Genomic DNA, 23,114 nt, shown 5'->3' on the forward strand with positions numbered 1-23,114 from the left:
CCAGAGCTCCAGGAAGCAGAGTGATGCCCAGAGCATGAAGGTCGAGCAGCCTCCCCACTCGGCCTCCTATCTCTACTTTCTAGAACTTGGCCAAGGTCTTTCATGAAGCCTCCAGGGCAGGCCGTGATTTCTTCTCTATAACCATCTCCCACTGCATCTCTCAGACTTCTCACAACCTACCTCACAACTGCTATCCTAAGTTCTTCAAAGAGGGTTCATGGTTCTAAGCTGTACTTGCCAGAGATCTTTATGTAAACAGGGCTCAATAAGAGCTTGACCTTGCCAGTCAGTGGTGGCGCACACCTTTAATCCCAGCACTAGGGAGGCAGGGGCAGGCGGATTTCTGAGTTCAGAAGCCAGCCTGGGCTACAGAGTGAGTTCCAGCACAGCCAGGGCTACACAGAGAAACCAACCAACAAACAAACAAACAAGAGCTTGACCTTAACAGCAGCAGTAATAACTATCACTTGATAAACCTTCCCAAAGGCCTGGCAAAGTCAGGGCTTCGCAACAGTTCATCCTAACAGAAACTCTGCGAGGAAGGGATCTGTTTTGCTTCATTACATAAACAAGGAAACTGAGGTTTTACATAAAAGGAGAAGGCAACCTGCTCAAAGTAATGTAGCCAGAAAACTGATGAAGGTGATGAGGCTAGACCACTCACTCTCCACTGCTATGCCATGACAGAAAGGAGAGAGGTGATGACATCACCTGAAGACGCCCACCTGTTGGGAACAGAATCCAACCCAATCCAACTCTCCAGGAGAGCAATTCCTCCCCTCTGCCTGGCTTTAAGGCAGAGCCTTATGTAGTCCAGGCTGGCCCCAAACTCAGATGACGACCTTGAACTCTTTATCTTTTGTGCCTCTACCTCTTGAGTGCTAAGATTATAGTTGTACACTACCATGCATGGTTTATGCAGGGCTGGGGATTGAACTCATGGCTCATATACTCTAGAAAAGCTCTACCAACTTAGTTACACCCATAGCCCTCTGGCCTCTCTTGAAAGGGATTTCTTCCTATCTTACCTCCCACTCAAAGGTCCTACCAGGTAGGGGGTATGATTATTCATTCCTTATTTGTTTTTGGTTCTTCAAGACAGGGTTTCTCTGTGTAGCCCTGGTTTTCCTGGAACTCACACTGTAGACCAGACTGGCCTGGAACTCAAGAGAGCAGGTAGCGTCTGCCTCCCGAGTGCTGGAATCAAAGGTGTGCACCACCACACCCATCTGATTACTACAATTTTGTAGATGGTAAACTAAGGCCCAGGGAAGTAAAGTCACTTGAGATTCAACAGGAAGAAGGCCATCAAATGCTGGCCTGTCACTGTGAGAGAATGCAAAGATGACAGAGTGGAAGGATGCCCCTGACAAGGTTTTCCAGTTATCCTCAGCTTCATCCTAAACCTTCCCTCTAGCAACCGCTCTGTTTTGTAAAAGAGGTGGGGACAGGCAGAGATTAGTTCCTGCTACGCAGCTAATCCACCCCAGCTGCCCAAGATCTGGGTCAGGCCTTTCTTCCCACCTTCAGGTTCAGCATGGCCAATGACCAGGATTTTGCCAGGAGAACCCTGGGTAATTCCCAGTTCCCAACGTCTGGTACCTCTTGGTGCCAGGGAGAAAGATGTTCCTTGGACCCTGATAGAACAACATGGCTGCAGACTTCCATCGACTCAAACACCCAAGGAAGCAGCAATAAACCTGCTTGGTGGGGGTGTATCTAACTCCTCCCATATCTGGACATATGACGGGGCAAACCACATTTTCCCTTAGCCCTGGTCTTGAAACCAAGGCATCAAGCAAGCCAACTGTGCCAGCTGCAGACCCACCCACCCTATCTCTGACCACTCAGCTCACCACCCTTGACCCATAGCTCTTGGGCAAGTGTGGGAGAACAGCATCTTGTAATGCGGAGGTGGCAGCTGAGGAAGGCCCAGAAGATTAATGTTTATCTCTTCTCTTAAGTCTCTTACTGGCTAATGGTTACAGCCCCACGACAGCGGCAGCACTAAAAATAAGGACGGGTGCTACGGCTTTACCAGTGACTCAGAGCAGAGGGAAGACAAGAGGCTTTCGGCTCCTGGAGGGGGCTTGCCCAAGGTCCAGAGAATGTGTTCCCACTTAGTGAATCCCTCCTAATTCCCAAGGAGCCAAGCCTCACTCTCTTGGCAAGGCTCATGGCTTCTTGGAACCCCAGAGCTGTGCTTTGGTCTTTGCTCTGGGTCTAAGCCACAAGGTAGAGCAATTAACACATTGGGTTTGGAAGGGCTGCCACTCCACCAACTTATTAAATGCGCCTGAGCCTCATTCATGCCTTCAGAATTCACTGAGTCCTTCACCCCGACAGGCACTGCTCTGAAGGCCGAAGAACAATGATGAATAAAGTGGTCAAAAATCCGTACCCTTATGGAGTCCCCATTTTATGGAGTAGGAAATGGCGGTAGGAGACACAGACTCAAGAAACTCATTAGATCTGAAGTTAGTGCTCTGCAGACAGAGTGGGGGTGAGGAAAGGGCTAAGTTTAAGCAATCTGCAGGGGAAGCCTCAGCAAGATAACATCTGACTAAAACCAGAGGAAGTCAATGAGCCAGCCACTGACCTTCTGGGCAGGATCCATCATCCATTCATCCCTCCCTCCATCCATCCATCCATCCATCCATCCAATCATTTATAGTGCGATGGCAAAACTGTCCTTGAACTTCTGACCCGTTCCTGCCTGTTAGGTACTGGTGTTATAGGTACCACCATACCTCATTTATGTGCCTAGGATCTAAGCTATGACCTCATACTTGCTCCATATGCATCCTATCAACTGAGCCATAACCCCAGGCTATAGTTTCATACTTCAGAACAGAAACAGGGATTCCTGAAGTTTAAAAGAGATAATATGGTAGAGTGCTTAGCACACTCTTTTTCCAAGGATCTGGCAATAAAGAGAAAAAAGGTCTCTTTAACTGGTATGTGCACAGTTTTCTTTTCCCTTTGTCCATTTTTCGTGTGTGTGTACCCTAGTGGTATATGCATATACATGGGCATATGCATACATTTTTGAATATGTAACACCTATAATGAAGGCCTTAGGTTAAGTCACCACACACACGCACACACACACACACGCACATACGCTTCTCTGTGTAGCCCTGGCTGTAATGGAACTCACTCTGTAGACCAGGTTGGCCTTGAACTCAGAATTCTGGGATTAAAGGCATGCCCCCGCCCCAGGTTACTCTTTCTTTTTATTTACACTAAGGTAAGGTCTCTGGATCAACCCCTTCCAAAGCTCATAGGTGTGGCTAGTTTTGCCAGCTTGCTCTGGGGATTCCTTATCTCTGTCTTCCCAGGCTGGAATTACAGGTGGGCCACCATGCCAGCTCAGTGTTTACGTAAATTTACGTAAAATCCGAACTCTCGTCCTCACCCATGCTTACATGGCAAACACCTAACTCTGGAGTCATTTTCTACCCCAGCTCCCGTGCTCATCCACATTGCCAGTGATCACAAAACAAACAGTCAGACCCACTCTCCCCTCCACCTGGCAGACACGGAATCTGAATGCACCAACTGAACCCTCCCTCCGACTTCTCAGGAGTCCCGTGAGTTCCTCCACTGCCATCCAGAGGTGAAGCCTGTGCATGTCCACCGTCTGCAGACGAAGGCAAGCAAGAGGGGGGCACTCAGAGAGGCCCAGGAGAGCCTGACCACAGATGCCTCCTCTTCCTCAGTCTTGCTGGCTATGGCGTCCTGCCATCCCCAAGTTCAGTTCAGTGAGCCATGTGGTTTCTGCCTCCCACAGTCTCTTACACCATGACAGCCTGACCTCTCTAGTGGTCACGGCTCATCTCTTTCTCCCCATATCTCCTGTTCTATAGTCTCCTCAGAAGACAAAGTGTTCTACACTAGTAGGAACAGAAAATTATTTGTAGAGTACCTTTCTTGAACACAGCAATCTCAACATTAAAAGGAGTAAAGCTATTGAATTTTCTTGGTTTATGGTGGTGGGACCAGGCCTAGGCTTGGCATATGAAGGTACGGACAAACCAGCAGGTACTCTTGCCACAAAGCCAGCTTCCTTCCTTTCCTCAATGACTACTTCAGGGTAACTTGGACCTTCCCTAGCTGACCCACCTCTCACCCACCTTTCTGTAAGGCTCCTCCCACCCCACAGCCCAGCCCCCCCTTCCTGTTTGACAACAGCCACTTCCTGCCTGCCTGTGTGCTATTGCCATGGAGACCTACCCTGCAGGCCTCCAGCCTAGCTCCAACCACAGACAGCCCTCTTGCAAGGTTTCCCCCTTAACTGCAGAGGTGACATCAGGATCAGAAAGGAGAAGCAGCCTTTTTAGGAGCCTGTCCCCACTTTCTTGGCCTTGCTCGGGCTTTTCCCCAGCTGTCAACCTAGGGCAGAGCCAGGCCCCCTAGGAAACAGGGATAACTGGAAACACTGCCTCTTCAGCCTTCTGCTCAGGTGCTTCAGGACTTGGTCTAGGACACCACAGTTTCACAGGCAGGGCAGCAAGGAGTGACCGGATATAGCAAGGGGAGCAGAGATGGTTATCAGGTGGTAAGGCAACTGCAACTCGTACAGCTAGTGGCACACAGAACCCCACAACTGCCTCTTCTCTCCTGCCCAAAAGAAGCCTACTCCAAATATATTTGCCTTCGTTTCAAGAGTGCTGGCCACTGATTCTCCATGGCTCTCCCAAGGACCTACACACTGATTTAGCAACATTTCTCTAAAACCACAGAAGCCAGCACTAGGTTCAGATAAGAGGTCTGATATCACACAGACATACAACCTTCTGCAGGTAGGAAAGGACACATGGTCATATTATGGCTACAAGGACTCTTCTTGAATTCCAATCTCAATGACATCTTTCCCTCTGAAATCTCTGCCTGTGGCCTCAACATCAGCTGTGAGAAGCCCCCGGCAGCCCCAGGTGGAGGCAGTCTTCTCTTACTCCCCTCCTGAGTGCCCCACCTTCCCTCACACACAGCTGAAACCCTGCTCCTTGGGCCTCACTCTGAGGAACAGGAACAAGGGCAGCACAGGGCTGTCGTGTCATAGTCCACCTTCCTCTGCTGCTTCTACACAGCATCACCCCTTGGGCACCAATGAGTGAGGATCTCCAGCCACAATCCCACTGACCTCCCCCGACACCATGATGCTATATCCCTTCCTCTTTGAAGGTGCAAAGAATCTCCGATTAAAGGCAAAGTCGGTCAAGCCAGGATGCAGAGTCTTGTAATGCCTTCAATCAGCATATAAGCGGGGCCAGCTAATGGTTATGAATGCAGAGGACAGGACCTGAAACACACCCACGGCACCCCTCTGCCTCTGTCCCTTACACAGCACACATACAAATACCCTGTCTCCAGCTTGAACCCAAACAGTTCCAATCAGACCACAGAAGTCCTGAGCCTCACCGTGGCCTCTGGCTCTCAAGACAAGGAAAGGCAGATCGAGGAGGGAAAGGCAAAGGCGCCAAGACACACCCTAAGGTTCAAGCTCCAAGCTTGGACGGACAGAATCCCCATGGGCACACTAGCAAGCCCCAAGAAGGCAAGGCTCTGCCTTTGGGCACCCTGGCCACTTTACAGGGTCAGCTCCATGCCCCTAGTGGGTGCCCCTAGCCTTTGCCCACTGTTTTGGTGACATTTCCTTCATGGTAACCAGCCCCAAGTAAAACATCCCAGGAAGCAGCCCCTAAAAATAGCTCCTCCCAGGGCAGCAGCAAGGGAGGGGGAGGGGAAAGAGAGGGAGGAGAAAAGAGGGAGCAGATGGGAACCTGCTGTTGCTGATGGTGATAGGGCCCAGGAAGTAGAAATGGTGTATGTGTGTGTGTGTGTGGGGGGGGTGGCTAGAAATGCCCCCACCAGAGTCTAAGAAAAAAATGGGGTACAGAAGACTGCGGCAATAAAGAGAGGTTTATTCTGCTGGGCTTAGAGTTATCTGTGGTGCTGGACGGAAAGCTATGGGATGACACCAAGATTCATCCCAGAACAAAGGACTAGAACCTGGGTTTAAAAGATAAAATCCTAGCACTTGGGAGGTGGAGGCAGGAAGATCAGGAGTTCAAGGTCATCCTTAACTACAAGAGTTTGAAACCAGCCTGGGCTCAATGAGATTGGGGAGGGGGGGTAAGGCAAGCAGGAAGGGTTGAAATGCCCCTCGAGGGGATCCAAAGACCATACAGTCTAAAGAGTCATAGATCTGAGCATCAACAAAACTGTAAGTATCTAAAGCTCAAAACAAACCCACAACAAATCTTTTATGCCTCGGTTTCCACAAGGCAACATCTTCCATAAAGCAACATTTGTCTAGTTATGTGCAGGTGACAAAGGGCCTCTCTCTACAGAGGCCCTCAAGAAGTGCAAAGTCCCCATCTCTTTCTGTCAGCACTCTGTGGCACCCATGGGATCAGCCCCTGTCCATTGCCAAAGCTGTTCAGAAAGCAGCAACAAGCACAGGCAGGGGAATGGGAGGTGACCACACAAACCCCCCACCTCCCCACCCCCAGCCACCCCGCTCCAGCCTCAGCAAAGAATGGGGCTGGTCCTCCCCTCTAGGGTTTCAGCACAGCTTCTGACAAGACATGATTGACAAGCAATGGGAAAAAAAAATCAGGGTTCTCTTTTACAGAATGGGACACATTTTAACCTGTATCCCCACCTAACAGCACCCCCGATCCTTCTGGGAAGGTGGTTAGGAGGACAAGGTGACAGGTCAGTGCTCTACAACTAAGTTCCGCGCCTCTCATCCTGACTGTCTGAAGCCTTGGCACAGAGAAGGACAGGACCTCCACCCTACTCCCCCATGCATGGCAGGGAAGCATTCAGAGGTGCTCAATCACTTATATCCAGGAAACCATTGCTTTGTGTCTAAAAATCAGCCTATTTTATCCTCAACTGAAAAGTTTGTTTTTACACAGAACCTCCGAAATCTCCCCTGGAGTCCCAGAGGTGCAGGGCACCTTCTAACTGTTCTCTTTCCATTCCTACACCATCCTGATCTTCTCCTCCCCTCCCCTCCCCCAGATCCTTTAACAGGAAAATCTTACTTGGAGATACCACAGGGGACACAAATGTCATGGGGGCTACTCAGGCCAACACCAAGGGGGTGGGGACTTTCAGCTGGCACCATTCAGGGGGATCCCATTTCAGTCCCCAGGGCCAGCTGGACCCAGAAAGGGACAGCCTTTACCCTTCTGGTAGCCAACATACCACACAACATCAGATACTCAGCCTGCCATGGCCTCAGACACAAAGTGACACCCCAAACGGGGATAGAGAGTAAGGCCCCTAATCACAGATCAGCTCATGTGCACAGACGGCCATATGACAGCGGAGACCACCTGAGATGCCACGTGAAAGTTGGGCAAAGGTGTTCGTGGTAAATCCCAGGAGACACCTAGAGTGACCGGTAGTGACAGCGGTGATGCTTTGTGACTTCATCTGTTTGGTTTGTTTTGAGGCAGGGTTTTAATATATATCCTAGGCTGGCCTTGAACTTGTGGCAATCATCCTGTTTCAGTCTCTAGAATACTGAGAATAATAGCCTGTGTCATCATCTACTGATTCCTTAAAAAGTGGCTCATAGGTTAACTGAAGCATGTGTTAAAATGCAGATGCTGGGGGACCCCAGGCCTCTCAGAGCAGAACTTCTGTGGATAGAAACCAGGGAGCGCTATTGTAACCAGTACTCAAAAGTGAGCTTCACTGACATTGAAAGAGGGGTCCTATAAGGCCATCAATGACAAGAAGAATCATAAAATAAACTGCTTTATGCCCCAAGCACAGTCTTTATCCTCATCTGTTCTCTCCAAAGCAGTCTGGCCACTGAATCAAAATGGGGGAACCCATGTCAGCCAAGGTCCAGGGTCTCTAGAAACTTGACTTTCAGTTCCCCGGGAGCCAAACCCCAAAGGCAACCACAACCGGTTATCTAGCCTTCTTAATCCATCCGTTTTATACAGACATACTTGCTGTGTCTCAGGTGCTTTGCTAGGGCCTGCCTACACAGAAGCAAAGGAAAAAATAAGGTCTTTCCCCTCACCTCTCAAGTCCTCCTTGAGAGGATGACTTTTCTTATACCTAGTTTCAGCAAAAACTTCTTGACATGAAGTATACAGACAAACGAATAAATAATATAGCAACTGCTGGACTAGATTTCATAACACTGTTTCTGGTAGCATCCCTCCTAAGGCCAAGGGCATTACTCCAGTATCAATTTCAGTCAACGGATCTGGAATCCAGATAAAATAATCCAAATACAGAGGTTTCTTATGGTGCCTCCAAGGATAAACCCCAAGCTACACAGAAATCAGAAAGGACCATTTGCTGCCCTTCAACTGGAGCAATACGGAGGAAATGCTTTGGATATAAGCAAAGAGAGCAGGATATAAAATGTTATGCTCTACGAGGTGAAAATCTGTATGCATATGAATAAAGATAAGAAGGGAATATGAAGATTTAAAAATAAAAAAAAGACATAAGGGCTCAGGCTCTTTGGGGGGGGGTGCTCTTAAATCTTAAAATAACGTCTTATCATTGCTGTCACCTGGCCCACTAGCTCCTGCATCCAAGCCTATTTTAAATGCCTCCTTCAGCCTAGGAGAGCTAAGCTTGGAACCATGGGCTCTCCTTTACAAGTCCCAAGTCCCTACCCATCACTGCACTGAAGCAAAAACAGTGATGTTACACAGCTTTCAGTGCCTATGTGGTCAGGCCTGCAGACAAAGAACCAAAACGATGCTCGATGCACACCTGTATGAGCAGCCTACCTGAAAACTCAGCCACCGATGCTGGCTTCAGAGGCCACAATGACAAGAAAGTACAGCCCCCAAGAAAGCTTCCTCTCTAGACCTGACACCCAGAACACTAAGTTGCCTCTCTGGGGCCTCTGCGGCCATCTCATTATGGACAACAAGCAAAAGCAGCTCTCTACCCTTTCTTGCCTTTCCCGCTTGTGGCAAAGAAAATCACGAAGAAAGCAAATCCTCAAGGAATCCCAGCAAACACAGCAAGCCTCTTCAGACCTTCACATAGGTGACCCTAGTGGGGCAATGACATTCCCAAACACAGAAATTCAACACCTGCGGAGCCCTAGACAGACAGACAGACAGCAGCAAGTGAAACCGAGCCCCAGCTACATCACCTTTATAAAATATACAGCGTAAACTGAGAGGCTGCAAAGAAGTCATGGTTTTCATTCCTGAACCCCATGGGTACCAGCCCGGTATAGACCTTGACCCAATCCCTTTGGCAACACCCACAGACCAGCACACCGTCTCCAACAGTGCACCCTACCACTCTCCCACCTCCAAACCGCAATGGCACCTCTACATTCCTGACCCCTCTTTTTGGCATCTGAGCACATCCACAAGCTGCCACGAGCCACTGTCCCAAAGTTAACCTGGAACATCAGCCAAAGCCTCAGTCTTGGCATAACCATCTCGCAAGTGGGGGAGTTGCTGCCTGACACACATGATCTTATTCTAGGATTCCCAAGCTGAAAAGAAAAGCAGAGAAATGAAATGCCATCCAGCTCAGGAGAGAAAGAACACCAAGATACCAGCTTGGAAGGACAGGGTAAGGCAGAAAGGCTATGAGGAAGGGAGAGAAAGGGACACGATCCCACAGGCTTATCCCACAGACTCAGGATAAGCCTGGGTATATGGAAGCGGCAGAAAACGAAAGCCCAAGGTTGGTGGTTCCAGTCACTGTAACCAGCTACCTTCACATCCCCAGCTCTCAGCTCTCAGCTCTCAATCTCCCATCCCTCGCTCACTCTTGGACCAAAGGGCACTGGTGAGGAGCAAAGCAAAGCGCCGCACCATCCGCTGGAGACACCAGGTGTCAGCCACATTTCTGATACACCAGGGCTAGGCTGTGTGGGCACAGGGGGATGCCCATCTTCACCTCACTCCTGCCTGTCCCCCTTCCAGTCTTAGTCAGAGCATGTCTGCCAGAGAACCCAACTACTGTTGTCCCCCGCCCATCCCAGAGGAGGAGGAGGGCATCTGACCACCCACATATCTCTATGACAACCACTGCCTTGGACTCAAGGTACCCAGTGGAAAGAAAACAAGTCAACTTTACAGCCAATGTACATGAATAGTCTGAGACAGGAGGTGCGCCCAGTGATAGGGATGAGGAGAGATACCCAGGCCAGGAGGCAGACGCAGCCCCATGGAACAGGTCCCAGAAAAACTGCCGACAGGACAGAAGCCCACTGTCATCTCTCTGGAATTCTAGAGCTTCTGGGTGCTTGGGACATCTATTATCTTGCCCTAGTGATGCCCGAGTCATTACGGGCCAAAGACCACATCTTCCCCAGGGCATCTGTCCTGGCTCCTAATAATCGCCCAGCCCTAATACCTTGCTCTGAGTCATAGAACCTTTGTCGCTGTGCTGTACCCCGAAGCTCTCCAGAACCTGACCTCTGTATTAACCAGACCAAGCCACCTCACACACTGCTGGGTCTACACCTATCAGATGAGGTAAGTTTGGCGAGCACCCAATACTAGCTTCAGAGATGTACATCTGAAGTGTTAAAAGGCAGGCCTTGGCTTCCCAGTCATAGGTACTCAGGCTCTCACAAGTGAGACTCCAGGGCCTACACGGTAAATGCCTCACATACGGAGGCACTGCGGCTCCTGCTCGGACCAGACCACTGAGATTGAGCGACCAGGAGGCATCATCACACGCTGCCCAGGACAGACTGTATCTGCTGCTTCACCGTCAAGTTTGTAATTTGATCAAAAAAAAGGAATCAAGTTCATCTGGCAGGGTTTGTTCCCCAGAAGCCCTCACCACCGCCGCAGCCTTAGCCGCCTACCCTGATGTTTACAGATTTCCTTCCCTTGGGAGTCTGTTCTGCCGCCTGGTGGGCAGGGGAGGCTAGATTCATCAAAACTGCTCATTTACTGCATTTCCACCCTAAGTTACCACCGGGGCACAAGGGCTAGGACAAGCCTGCAGTAGCCAGCCCTGCCCTAAAGAAGAGGGGCTTTAAGTACCCTAAATTAAGAGCTGTTCATTCCATACAATACACTGCCTTCTCAATTCTCCACTGAGAACTTGAACTCCCTCAACCCTTTGGAGACCACTCCAGCTACACTCATCTCTTACTTTTTTTTCCCCCTCCCTGAGCACTTCCAATTCCCTCACACCTCCTTGTCTGGCTTCTAAGTCCACCCACCTTGAAATTCCAACTCATCTCCAAGTGCTAAAACACATACTCCCCCACCTCCCAGGGAACCTGCAGAAATCTAATTTCTGGAGGGATCCTCAAAGAGAGCCCTGGCAGGGCACGCTCACCTCGGGCGGACAACTTCTTGGTATTGATGATTTTTGCAGCATATTCCTGCGTAGATGTTTTCTTTACACACCTCCGGACCACTGAGAAGGCACCCCTGGAGAGAGAAGGGGGAAAGAACTGGGACACAGCGCCAAGCAAAGTGACACACACATACTTCAGATGAGGACAGCCATGCTCCAACCACCAGACTTGTAGGGACAATCAACAGCTAACTTAAGAATGGTAAGCCCACCCGATGGCCCTAAACAGATGTGGGTGGAGCACCACCTGGCTCCCATCTAGTTCCAACAGCCTCAAACCTCAGACTGGTGGGCGATGCTTCAAATACACACCTGCTGCATCTCACTGATTGCCTTGTGGTCCCAGCAAAGGCAACCAGGAGAGAGAAGAACAGGGAGACCTTGTTCCTCCTCTCAGCAGAAATAATTGAAAGTAGGGAAAAGGAGGGATTAAACAGAAGGTATGGTTTCCTGAGAAATTTCCCTTAAGCCTGGGAGAAAGTGACGCTCAAGATCCGCTCAACTGGCTTAAACCCACAGCATCCCCGCTCAACTGACAGCAGGGAAACAGAGGAAAGACAGCTCTGATTGTGACAGCAGTAACTCCCCTTCCCCGTGCTATTTTCCTGTACGTGACCCGCCAAATGGGCTGCGATCTCGGGCTCTGGAAATATCTAGGGGGGCGGGCAGAGCGGGGGCTGCAGTGGCCAGGCTCTGCACCGCGGGTGGGGGTGGCGGGGACCCGGGCTGCGGCGGCGGCCAGCTCAGTGCGGAGGGGAGGGGGATGCTGCGGCTGCGGCGCACGGCTCCTGGGACCACTGCAGGGATGGGGGGAGGGGCCGGGGGTGCCGCAGCACTGCCCAGCAGCAAGGCTGGGATCCTGGAAGCCGCACTAGCGGGGGGGCGGGGCCCGGCACTAAACATCTCCCCACACCCCGGCACCGCAGCGGGGCTGGAACTGCAGAGCCGGGGAGGGTCCTGAGTGCCGGGCGCGTGGGAACTGGGGGGCCGGTGCTGAGTGGGCTCCGGAGCTGGGTGGGGAGGGGGCGGTGGACAGGCGGGGTCGAGGGAGGGGAGCGTCTGAAGGGTGCGGGAGGGGCGGGGCTGGAAGGCGCCCCGGAGCAGTCCCGGGGCTGCAGTTCCCGCGGCGGCGCCGGGTGCAGCAGCCTGGCAGCTGCTGCAGGGCGCGGAGGGGGCTGCGGGACCGGGAACCCGGGGCTAAGGGGCCCCCGAGGCAGCACGCGGGAAAAGCTGGGGGTGGGGCGGGTCGAGGGGGCGCTGCAGCGGCCGGTGCAGGGCCGGGGGGCGGGGCGAGAAGCCGCAGAGCGCCGGGACGCCTGGACCAGGGTGGGGGGCCGCCGCGCGTGGCGGGTGGGCCGTACTTGCCGAGCTCCTCGAAAAGCTGGTAGTCGTCGGTGAAGCGGGTGCAGGTGGCGGTGGTGGCCATACTGGCGGGCGGACGCGGCGGTGCAGCCCGCGCCGACGTCGGTGCACAGTCACCGCCGCCCGGCCGAGGGAGCAAGAGGAGGAGACGGGGCTGAGCCCGGCAGCACCGCGAGACTTTACCGGAGAGAGCGAGGGAGGGAGGGACACCCCCGCGCCCGCCCGCCGGCCCCGCCCCCAAGCCCCGCTGGCCCCCGCCCCGCCCCCGGGGAGGGGCCTCCCACCGTCGGCCCCGCCCCGCCCCAGGAGCCGCCCGAACTGGGCCCCCTGCACCCGAGGGCCAAGGACGCGGGGTCCCCACTCCCGGCCACCCACTGGGACCGACCGAACTGGAAGACACCTCCTGCGGGCTCCTCCAGGGCGGACCCTGCAAGAGCTCAGGAACCAATGTGTGAAAGTGGTTCTTGAGTGGTGTTGGGTCTGGACCACCGAGGTCTGGGGAGAGGCCCCACACGTGGGTCCCATGACTGCAGCCTGAACCAAGCCGGAAAATGCCAAGGTCAAAGAGCGTATGTGAGACTGTACACTCGAGAGATGCCCCCAGACTGCAGAGCCAGCTGCCCGCAGCCTTCCCCCAGGGTGCCGACACTCTAGATTAGTGCAAGAATCAAGGGCATCATTAAGAAAAAACAAAACCAGAAAACCTTCAGCCGCGGTTTTATCAGCGAAACCAGGCCATGGGGCAAGATGTTTGCTTGCTTTTCTTTCTTTCTTTCTTCCTTCCTTCCTTTCTTTCTTTCTTTCTTTCTTTCTTTCTTTCTTTCTTTCTTTCCATTTATTTGTTTCGTGTGTGTATGCCTGTGGCCCTATGGTTGCCACAGCGCACGTGTGGAGGTCACACAACTTGGGGAGTTGGTTCTCTTTTCACTACATTGGGGGATGGAACTTGGGTAGTCAGGCTTAGCTCACGCATCTTTTTACTCACTGAGCTGTCCTGCGGGCCCGTGTGATGCTTTCCTGCATTCCAGTCTTAGAAATAAATGTTCTCTCCTAGGTCAGTAATAAAAGATAAAAGTAAGAATGTCTTGAAAAGGCTTTGTGCACTAGTGGCTAAAAGCAAAAGATGAAAACATGCTCGTTTTCTTGTGGGCATCCAGTACTTTTATTTATGACACTTTATCACATTTTGTAATGATGTATTTGCAAGTATGAGTGCTAGCACACAGTATTGAGAACTCTTGGATCATACTACCTAGCTCTCGGATGTCTGGAAAATCATTGACCTCAGGCATTCTGCAGTTCATGAAATCTGTCTGGGCCTTATTTGAGAACTGGAAATAATAGTGCAGTATACTTCATAGGGCTGTGAGCATTTACTGGGTTAAATCATGTATAATATTAGAGTAACCCTCAGTACCTTATTCAAACAGTGTTTGCAGCTATTGTGTAGTATTTTTCTTCCCACTAAACTGTGCACTCCAAAGGAACCCCTGGGTACTTCGCTCCAGGCTCAGTGTTCATAGAACGGCTCTGTCTCCAATATTACAACTTTATGGGACAGAGTCAAGTAAAAGCCACTCTGGAGGAGCAATGTGCAGGGCAATTTCCCGATGCCCCCCCCCCCCCCCCCCGCGCAGCTGTACCCCAAGTCAGAGGCCATTCCCCACTGGGCAGAAGGGAGCTCAGCCAACTGCTGCCTCTCAGTCTTGATTACAGCAGGGTGCCCACTGGGAATCCAGCCTCCTCTGTCAGCAGGCCAGTGCTGCCAGGGGAGGCAACTGAGAGGTACTCTGGCCTCCCAAGCTTCAGTGGGGTGGGAAGAGCACAAAGGGAGGACTTACCCCACAGCCCAGGGAGCAAAGTGTGTGTGGGGGGGTGGGGGTTGGAGATTAGGGGGAAGTGGGGGAAGAAAGCCCTGACTGATTACCTGAGAGGAGAGAACCAAGGAAAGAGCTGAGGTGACAGGGGCACTGTGTACTCCACCCTTCCACATGGCAACAGGAAGTTAAGTGGAGGGGACAAGGCCACTTCCTACCTCAAAGCAGCAGGTCCCAAGTCTCAGCCCGGTTGGGTAAGGAGGTTGTAAAATCAGGGATGCCAGTAAGTCTTCATTTTCTCTCATCCATCCTTGCTGCAGAAGCGGCTGCTAGTTGCGCTCCAGAAATGGAGGCAGCAGCCAGCGTGTCATTTTTTCACCAGTGTGCCCTTCCTGAGGGCTGGAGGCAGCTTGGGTCCTGACCTCCAGACGCTGATACTTGAACCTCACATATTCATTAACAGAAGATGGAGTGAGGAGTGGGGAGAGGTCACAAGCATAGACTAGGGGTAAAATGGGGTCTCTTAGGGATACCCTAGGGGGAAAGGTCAAAGCAGGGTTACAACCTGACTGGCCCAACGTGCCTGCTGTGACCCGTTTGTCATCCCGCCTACAGGATCTACACTGGATGCTTCAGGATAACCATCTAAAGCATCGCGTGTCTCTGGGTGAAATGGAAAATGACGTAGGAAAATATTGGGTGAAATCTTGGAAATGACTCATACTACCATGTAAATGGAGCCACCCATTTTTCAACAACTGTTCATCAACTACCTCCTATCTGCTCGTCACTGCCTTTTAGCGGAATGTCCTAATAAAGTGGAGATTTATAATTTATACAATTAGAAGCCTCCATTTTTCTTTTACAGCTCTACCTTGCTCCTGTCTTCCCTCCTTCACACTTTCTCTTGATAGCACAGACCTCTGCCTGCCTAGTGTCCACTCTGGCAGCGTGGAGCCTAGAGACACTTCTGTGTGCTCACACAAACATCCTCACACACACACCCTTCTTAATCCCCATTGCCGTAGCACCCACACAACCTCCAGCTACCTCACAGCAATTAGAGGGACGACACTCACAAATAATAACGAGCTCGCTAGCTCCCTGCGCATCAGTATCTATGGCAACCTCATGGGGTCCACAGACTATGCTGTTCTGGTTGTAACCAGTCCCCTGGGCAGCACTAGCACTCAGGCAGTGCTCAGAGCTCCCGGAACAGTAAACAACACAGGAAATTGATGCCTTGATAATCACCAGAGGTACCCCACTGGGTGGTACCCCTCCCTTGTCCTGATCTTTCGTCTTGAAGCCACTGAAAATTACATATTGCCCCCCTGAATGACATATACTTCCCTCCCTAATTTCGGAATGTGATTTTAGAGCACGTGAGAATACTTACTCTTCCAATCTAAGAAAAACAGAGCAGTTGGAAGTGAGGTCTTTAATTGAAAGGGGAGGCAGGTGCGCTGTCATGCACCTGTAATCACAAGATGGTGACTAGTTTGAGAACAGCCTGGTCTATCTAGTGAGTTCTATGCCAGCCAGGGCCATACAGTGAGACATCATCTCAGAAAAGCCAAATAAATAAATGAATGTAAATGCAAGGGAGATGATGCCATTAAAATCAAAGCATAGTTGCTCACATGTTGGGAGATGTTGTAAATCAATGCTAGGAGAATGAAGTCGGCCGTGTGTTCCTAGGATGCAAGGAGCTCAGTCCATAGGACTCTAAATGCTAAGGATTGCACAGCCATGTTCCAGCTGTATACACATATATGTGCATATGTATGTAAATATAAAGTGTGTATCACCACCACCATCATCATCACCATTAGTATTTGGGTTTTCGAGACAGGATTCCTCTCTGTAGTCCTGTCTGTCCTGGAACTCATTCTATAGAACAGGCTGGCCTCAGACTCAGAGATCTGCCTGCCTCTACGTCCTAAGTGCTGGGATTACTACTACTACTACTACTATTATTATTATTATTATTTAATGTGTATGGGTTTTTGCCTACATGTCTGTGTACTAGATGCGTGCCTAGTATCCTTTGAGGCCAGAAGAGGGAGTCAGAGCCTCTGGAACTGGATAGTTATGAGCCACCATATTGGTGCTGGGAATTAAACCTAGTCCTCTGGAAGAGCAGCAGTCAGTGCTCTTTAACAATTGAGCTGTCTCTTCAGTCCTTGTGTGTAACTCTTGGTCAAAAGGAAGTTTAAAATCTGCTGGACCAGTAGCTTCTCTGAGCCCTTCCAACTTTGTAAGAGTCTAGTACCAGTTTCACAAGAGGCGATAAGATCATGCGTGAGCCCTCTTCAAGGAACTCTGAAAGAATTAAGCGATGGTGGAGCATTTGAAAACTATGAACATGATGTGATAATTCGGATAGGAAAGCCTAAGTAAAAATGAAAGCCGTTAAGACAACCCCCAACTCCGGAGTAAGAGGTGTCCTTGTTCTGGAGGCCACATTGGGAGAGTGGGCTCAGCACTCAGTGCGCATGCTCCCAGACAAGTCACGGGGTGAGATGAGAGTATTACCCCCATCCCTCCACTGACAGCTAGAAAGGGGCTAGGAAACGCAAATGAAACCGACCGCAGAACCCCTTTAAGGGGGAGCCAATATATTTGACGTAAGGGATTGAGTTCCAGAAGATTTGAGTAAAGGGGACTGAGATTTTTTTGGGTGAGAGGCTGAGGTTGTTTGAGGTGGGAGCCGCAGTATGGATGTGAGGAACTGAGGTGTGGGGTAGAGTCTGAGGCACCAGATTGAAAAGCTGAGCTCAGCAGTTTGGTGAGTTGTAAGAACATGTAACGTGTGCAGCCAAGATTTCTGGGTTGCAGAGTCACCCAATGGGAGAGTACTGAGTGTGTGCAAAGCTCTGAGTTCATCCCCAAGGAGAAATAAGAACAAATTCCCTTCCATTGTCTAAACAAGAGGATCAGAGGGCAGTGTAGACTTGCTCTTCTGCTCTCCCGGGTCCTCTGATTCTTGTCCCTTCTGCCGTCCCCTTTTAGACTAGGTGTTCACTGAAGGCAGGAAGTATCTAATTTTTTCCATTAAACGCTCAGCGCCTGGCACTCATTAAATATTTGTGAAATGAATAAAGGATGGGGGTGGGGTGTGGATAAGATACTTGGAGAGGAAGATGAAGCACAGCGGAGAGGTAATAGCGCCTCCTTAGAGGCTAACGAAAGATGCTGAGCCACCAACCACCGCCTGCACTAGCTCTGCTGGACAGGAAGAATGGCATGTGCCGCCCCCTGGTGGCTGGATGTGAGTCACACTAGAGCTTTCAGGGAGATGATGTTACAAGGGACATTCACTATGCATTCTGCATATGCTATATAATTTATGCACTCCCCTGTGAGTACAGAAGCTACCTACTTCATCTTACAGAAGGGGAAGCCTGTAAAAGTAAAATAGGTTGCCCAAAGGCAACAGCTCCTGGAGAAACAGTCAAGATAAAGGCCAACTGAAAGCCAGTCAACAGGAAGAGTGTGTGAAAAACAAAACGTCACGCAGTGGTGGCACACACTTTCAACCCCAGCATTTGGGAGGCAGAGGCAGGCAGATCTCTGTGTTTCAGGACAGCCTGGTCTACAGAGTTAGAACTAGCTCCAGGACAGCCAGGGCTACACAATGAAAGGCCATAGGGATGATTTCATGGGATGTAAATTGAAACCTTAAAGTCAATGTGACCTTAGCTTCAAAGGCACTGTGTCCAGACTTTACTCAGAGGTCAAATCTATCCACCCACCCACACATCCACACATTCATTCATCCATCCATCCATCATCCACCCACCCACCCATCCACACATCTATCCATCCATCCATCCATCTACACATCCATCCATCCATCCATTCACATCCATCCATCCATTCACATCCATCCATTCATCCATCCACACATCCATCCATCCACCCACACATCCACACATTCATCTATCCATCCATTCATCCATCCATCCATCTATCTATCCATCCATCCATCCATCCATTCACACATCCATCCATCCATCCATTTGACTGAACACTTTGCTCTGCTCTTCTCACTTGGAACATAGGAAGGAAGAATCCAGCAAAATCCCTGCCTTTGTGGAGTTTACATTTCTATAGGAAGGCAATGAACCAAGAAAAGTAATTTCAGACTCACTTCTACTGCTGAGAAAGTAAAATGAACTTATGGCGTTTGGTTCAGGTACCCACATGGTATCTCACAACTGCCTTTAACTCTAGTTCCAAGGAGTTCAGTGTGCTCTGGCCTCCGAGGGCACTGCAAGCACACATTGCACATCACACACACACACACACACACACACACACACAAATAAAAACTATTATTAAAAACTGTCAGTATGGGCTGGAGAGCTAGCTCAGCAGTTAAGAGCACTGGCTGCTCTTTCAGAGGTCCTGAGTTCAATTCCCAGCAACCACATGGTGGCTCACAACTGTCTGTAATGGGATCTGATGCCCCTTCCTGGTGTGTCTGAAGATAGCAACAAATAAGTAATTCTTTTAAAAAAAACCCAAAAAAACTGTCAGTATACTTGAGGGGTAGAAAGGAGACTCTGGTGTAGAGTGGCAAGAGAGAGAGAGAGGTGGGAAAGCACCTACAGGCCCTAGTTAAACTGCACTGCCCTTTTACAACCAACCTCGAGTTCCTTCAGGGTCTAACACTCTGAAGCTCCCAGGGAGCCCACAAGGAAGACTGCTTCCACTCTCACCCACCATGATGAAACCTGCAACTCCAGCACAAGGTGAGAAGATTCCTCCACCAAGGACAGACATAAGTCTCTGCCCGAAGCTGGACATTCTGCTGTTACTTGGTCAACACAAAGGAGAGTGAGTGTTAGATATAGGTACAGGCTAACACTGCAGTGCTTCAGAGTCTCTGAGGGCAATACTCCCGGAGAATGGATGGACAGTGTCCCCTCAAGTCCACTGATAGTTGTCTCCCTGCTTTTGTAAAGCTTTAATCCTAACTGACATAGAAGACAGAAAGGTGGCTCAGAAATAGACTCTCCAAGAAGATGTACTTACCAGAAGCAAGAAGAAAATAACAAATTGGGTATAAGAAAATAGTTGTCACAGCAACCTCTGGGGCTTTGAAAAAATGCCTGTCTTTAGATGGTTCTACCTACACCACGTCCTATGCTTGTCCTTCAGTTCTCTCTTCCAGCACCGCTTTCTCTGAGTAGCAACCAGGGCTCTGACCCTTTGATGGGATCACATTTCTGTAGTGACACCCCCCAAAGCACCAACCATCACTGCTTCAAAGCACTTGTCCCAAGTACAACTTTACAATTGCTTCTATGCCTCTAGGACTCAGGAGGTCAGTATCTGTTTCTGTTTAACTCTAGTACCTGGGGTGTAGCAAGAACTCAATAAATGCCTAGACTATATATAAAAGCTGAGCACTTTGGGGCTTTTAATAGCAAGTAATTTGGATAAACAGAAACACTCGAAGTAGGAAGAAATGGAAGGAGAAGTATGTTAGTTGTTAGAGCCGAAGTAGAGGGAATATTGCCAGTAGAAAGGACAGTGTAGATCGGGTGCTGAAATAAACACCAAGGACTTGAAAATGCTTGGGAAACTGGGTAGTCAGGCTGAACTCAGATCCCCTGTGTATAACTCTACTTAGGTTTTTGTTTTGTTTTGCTTTTGAGTTAGGTCTCACTAAGTTGCCCTGGCTAGCCTTAAACACACTCAGTAGCCCAGGGAATTCTTGAACTAGAGAGCCTTCTGCTGTAGCCTCTTGAGTAGTTAGGACCATAGTCTTGTACTACCAGACCTTAGCTATCATCATCATGGATTGATTAATTTGGATTTAGAGCTTGTTGAATTTGAACGGATACAGGACATTCAAGTGTAAATGTCTGATGGGCACTATGGTAACTCAGGCCTGGGACCTTGGTGCCTCAGGACCTTCCTTAGAGTCCAGAAACTTGGACCCTGCCTTTCTCCCTTGCCTATGAGCCCACAATAGCCAGATAACCCTACTTTAATTCTCATATTTTTATTCATCTCCTTATCATCTATTTTAGTCTCTTATATGTAGTTTTTTCTTTATGGGGCTGGAGAGATGGCTCCGTGGTGGAGAGCACTGGTTGCTCTTCCAGGGGACCTGGGTTTAATTCACAGCATCCTTGTGTTGGCTCTCAGCTGTATGTAACTGAAGATCCAAGGGATCCAGCAGCCTCTTCAGGCATCAGGCACACACACACACACACACACACACACACACACGCACGCACATGCACGCGCATACGCAAACATGGTACACAACTATGCATGCAGGTAAAACACCCATACACATAAAATAACTAATTAATAATAATATATATTAATAATTTATATTAATAATATAAATTAACTAATTAATAAAGTTTCTTTGTGTGTGTGTGTGTGTGTGTGTGTGTGTGTGTGTGTGTGGGTGTTTCGAGACAGGGTTTCTCTGTGTAGCCCTGGCTGTCCTGGAACTCACTCTGTAGACCAGGCTGACCTCGAACTCAGAAATCTGCCTGCCTCTGCCTCCCAAGTGCTGGGATTAAAGGTGTGTGCCAACATGCCTGGCTAATAAAGTTTCTTAATTTAAAATGTTGCTATATGTTTTTAATTCCCTTCCTTTCTCTTCCTTTTCTTTTCTTTCTTTTCCTTTTTTTATTTTTATTTATTTATTTTTTGTTTGTTTATTTTTCTGTTCGTCTGAGACAGGATTTCACTTCAGACTGGACTTGGCTTTGAGGCAGTTCTCTTGTTTAAGCCCTTTAGAGTTAGGATTACAGATGTGAGCCATCATACCCCATCAATTATATTTTCAAGGAAGTATTTGAAATTGTATGTATTGTTAGTATGTGGAGGGCATGTGTGTGCCCATGGTGTGTCCCTGGGGGTCACAAGACAACGTCTGTGGGGTTGCTTCTCTGCTTCACCTTTCACATGGGTCCAGGGACTGAACTCAGATCCTTAGAGTCAAACAGCAAGCACTTTACCCACTGAGCCATCTCGCTGACCCACAGTGGCGGCTTCTTATTTGTTTTTTTGTTTTTTTTTTTTTTTGGACAGTTTTCAATATGGAGTTGTTTTCTGTGTGTATATATTTACTTATTTCTCAAATATTACCCTAGTCTTTATAGCAACTTGAGAAATTGAATTTTATCATCCCCATTTTGAGGGGACCGAAGCAGGAGGGTGTTTGAGACTGGCCTTGGCTACAGAGCAATCACAGGACTGAATCCAGCCTGTGCTACAGAGGTCCTGTCTTGAAAAACCAAAACCAACCAGACAAAAATGAAAACAAACAAAAATCCCACACCCTGAAGCACAGAAAGCACTCTGGGCTTTTCTAAACTCAGCCTTTGAAATAGTTGGCAGCTGATAAGGGGCTCATTTTAGAGTTGTTGAGAGGGTGTTGGTACACACCTGGGATAGATCTTAAACTCATGACCTTCCTTCCTGCTTTAGCTTCTCAAGTGCTAAGAATGCAAAAGTGATCTACTATGTGTGTCTTGTAAGCTTACTCAAAAACTCTTATAGTTCATTTTATTTTGAGGCCAAACGTGGTAGCTCTACTTTTAATCACAGCACTTGGAAGACCAAGGCAGGAGGATTGCTGGGAGTTCCAGACCAACATGAGCTACTTGGCAAGTCACCATCTCAAACAAATAAACAAAAACTGAAAAGAAAAAAAAAAAAAACTTTTTTTTTTTTTTTTTTTTTTTTTTTTAGCTTTCTCACTGTGATCATAGGTTCCTTAAGGGCAAGACTCCCTCACTCCTGATAGCTTTCAACAGAGCACAGTGTACTGTACATGATGCAAGGTTTTGAATAATTGATTTGTTGAATGGATGACCTATTATTCCGATAGGGTCTGCTTATCTTGCTGGTGGTATGATTTGACTGATCTCCCCGCCCCCGCCCCCCATCTAAGAACAGAGAACACAGAGATCCTGCCTCCCTCCACAGTGAGGAAGCGAGGCTCCTTTATGAAAGCGCAGTGACTCTGTTGTCCACTAGGGGACGCTTTATGCCCGATTTTAGAGAGCCAGCAGGCCTGCAGACTTCACACTCAGCTGACCTCCACTTAAGAGGAGTCATTTACAAAGCCACTTTCTCCTAGGTTCCATGACCCAGAGATCCTCTATGGATGTCTCCAGCTTTGATTTCTTCCGCTCAGATTCTTGAATCTGGAATGGGGTACAGAACCAAAGTTGCCAATAGCAGCCAGAGTGTACTGGCAACTTCTAGTCTCCCCTCCGTCAAGCAAAAAAGTACCAAATCTCTATCATGGATCTACCGACACATACACTGTGCCATGCAGTGTGCTAGACTCTGAGACTAGCTTGTGACCAATCCAAACTCTCTCTGCACCCCCCCCCCCCGTCCCCCAACCCCTGTCGCAGCTCACAGGCTCTAACCCGGAACGCATGCAACCCTCTAATTACCACATCGTGAGATAAGCTGCTGACGTGATTTCTATTCCACAGTTGCTTCTCACTGGGTCTCATTTCACTGTGGATTATTTTATGGGACATAAGGCTTTAGAGAAACAAAATAAAATCCAGAGGCAAAGAAAAGTATTTGCCCACAGTT

General features: G+C 49.4%; 1 protein-coding gene and 1 long non-coding RNA gene across 37 annotated transcripts in view; one reads left to right on the forward strand and one right to left on the reverse strand.

The window, feature by feature from the left end:
• Camk2g (calcium/calmodulin-dependent protein kinase II gamma) overlaps window positions 1-12,958 on the reverse strand; it is a 59,285-nt gene extending 46,327 nt beyond the window's left edge. For 12 of the 36 annotated variants that reach the window (XM_030247619.1, XM_030247617.1, XM_030247618.1 and 9 more), the window contains exons 1-2: window positions 12,702-12,924; window positions 11,320-11,414 (exon numbers count right to left, since the gene is read on the reverse strand). Coding sequence is in view for 16 of the 36 variants with exons in the window: in XM_006518492.3 (XP_006518555.1) it covers window positions 11,320-11,414; window positions 12,702-12,766 (160 nt within the window). In the remaining 20 variants the exon portion in view is untranslated. Of the gene's footprint in view, window positions 1-11,319; window positions 11,415-12,701 lie in introns of all 36 variants that reach the window. The other 24 variants (XR_003950822.1, XR_003950821.1, XM_030247624.1 and 21 more) reach the window with 11 other exon arrangements.
• Window positions 12,959-13,039: 81 nt separating this feature from the next.
• Window positions 13,040-15,355, forward strand: Gm30108 (predicted gene, 30108). Its single transcript, NR_153779.1, has 2 exons — window positions 13,040-13,261; window positions 15,135-15,355. It is a non-coding gene; the product is annotated as a predicted gene, 30108 (long non-coding RNA).
• Window positions 15,356-23,114: the final 7,759 nt, after the last annotated feature.

Source organism: Mus musculus, chromosome 14, assembly GCF_000001635.26.
Source record: "Mus musculus strain C57BL/6J chromosome 14, GRCm38.p6 C57BL/6J".
Lineage (NCBI taxonomy): Eukaryota > Metazoa > Chordata > Mammalia > Rodentia > Muridae > Mus > Mus musculus.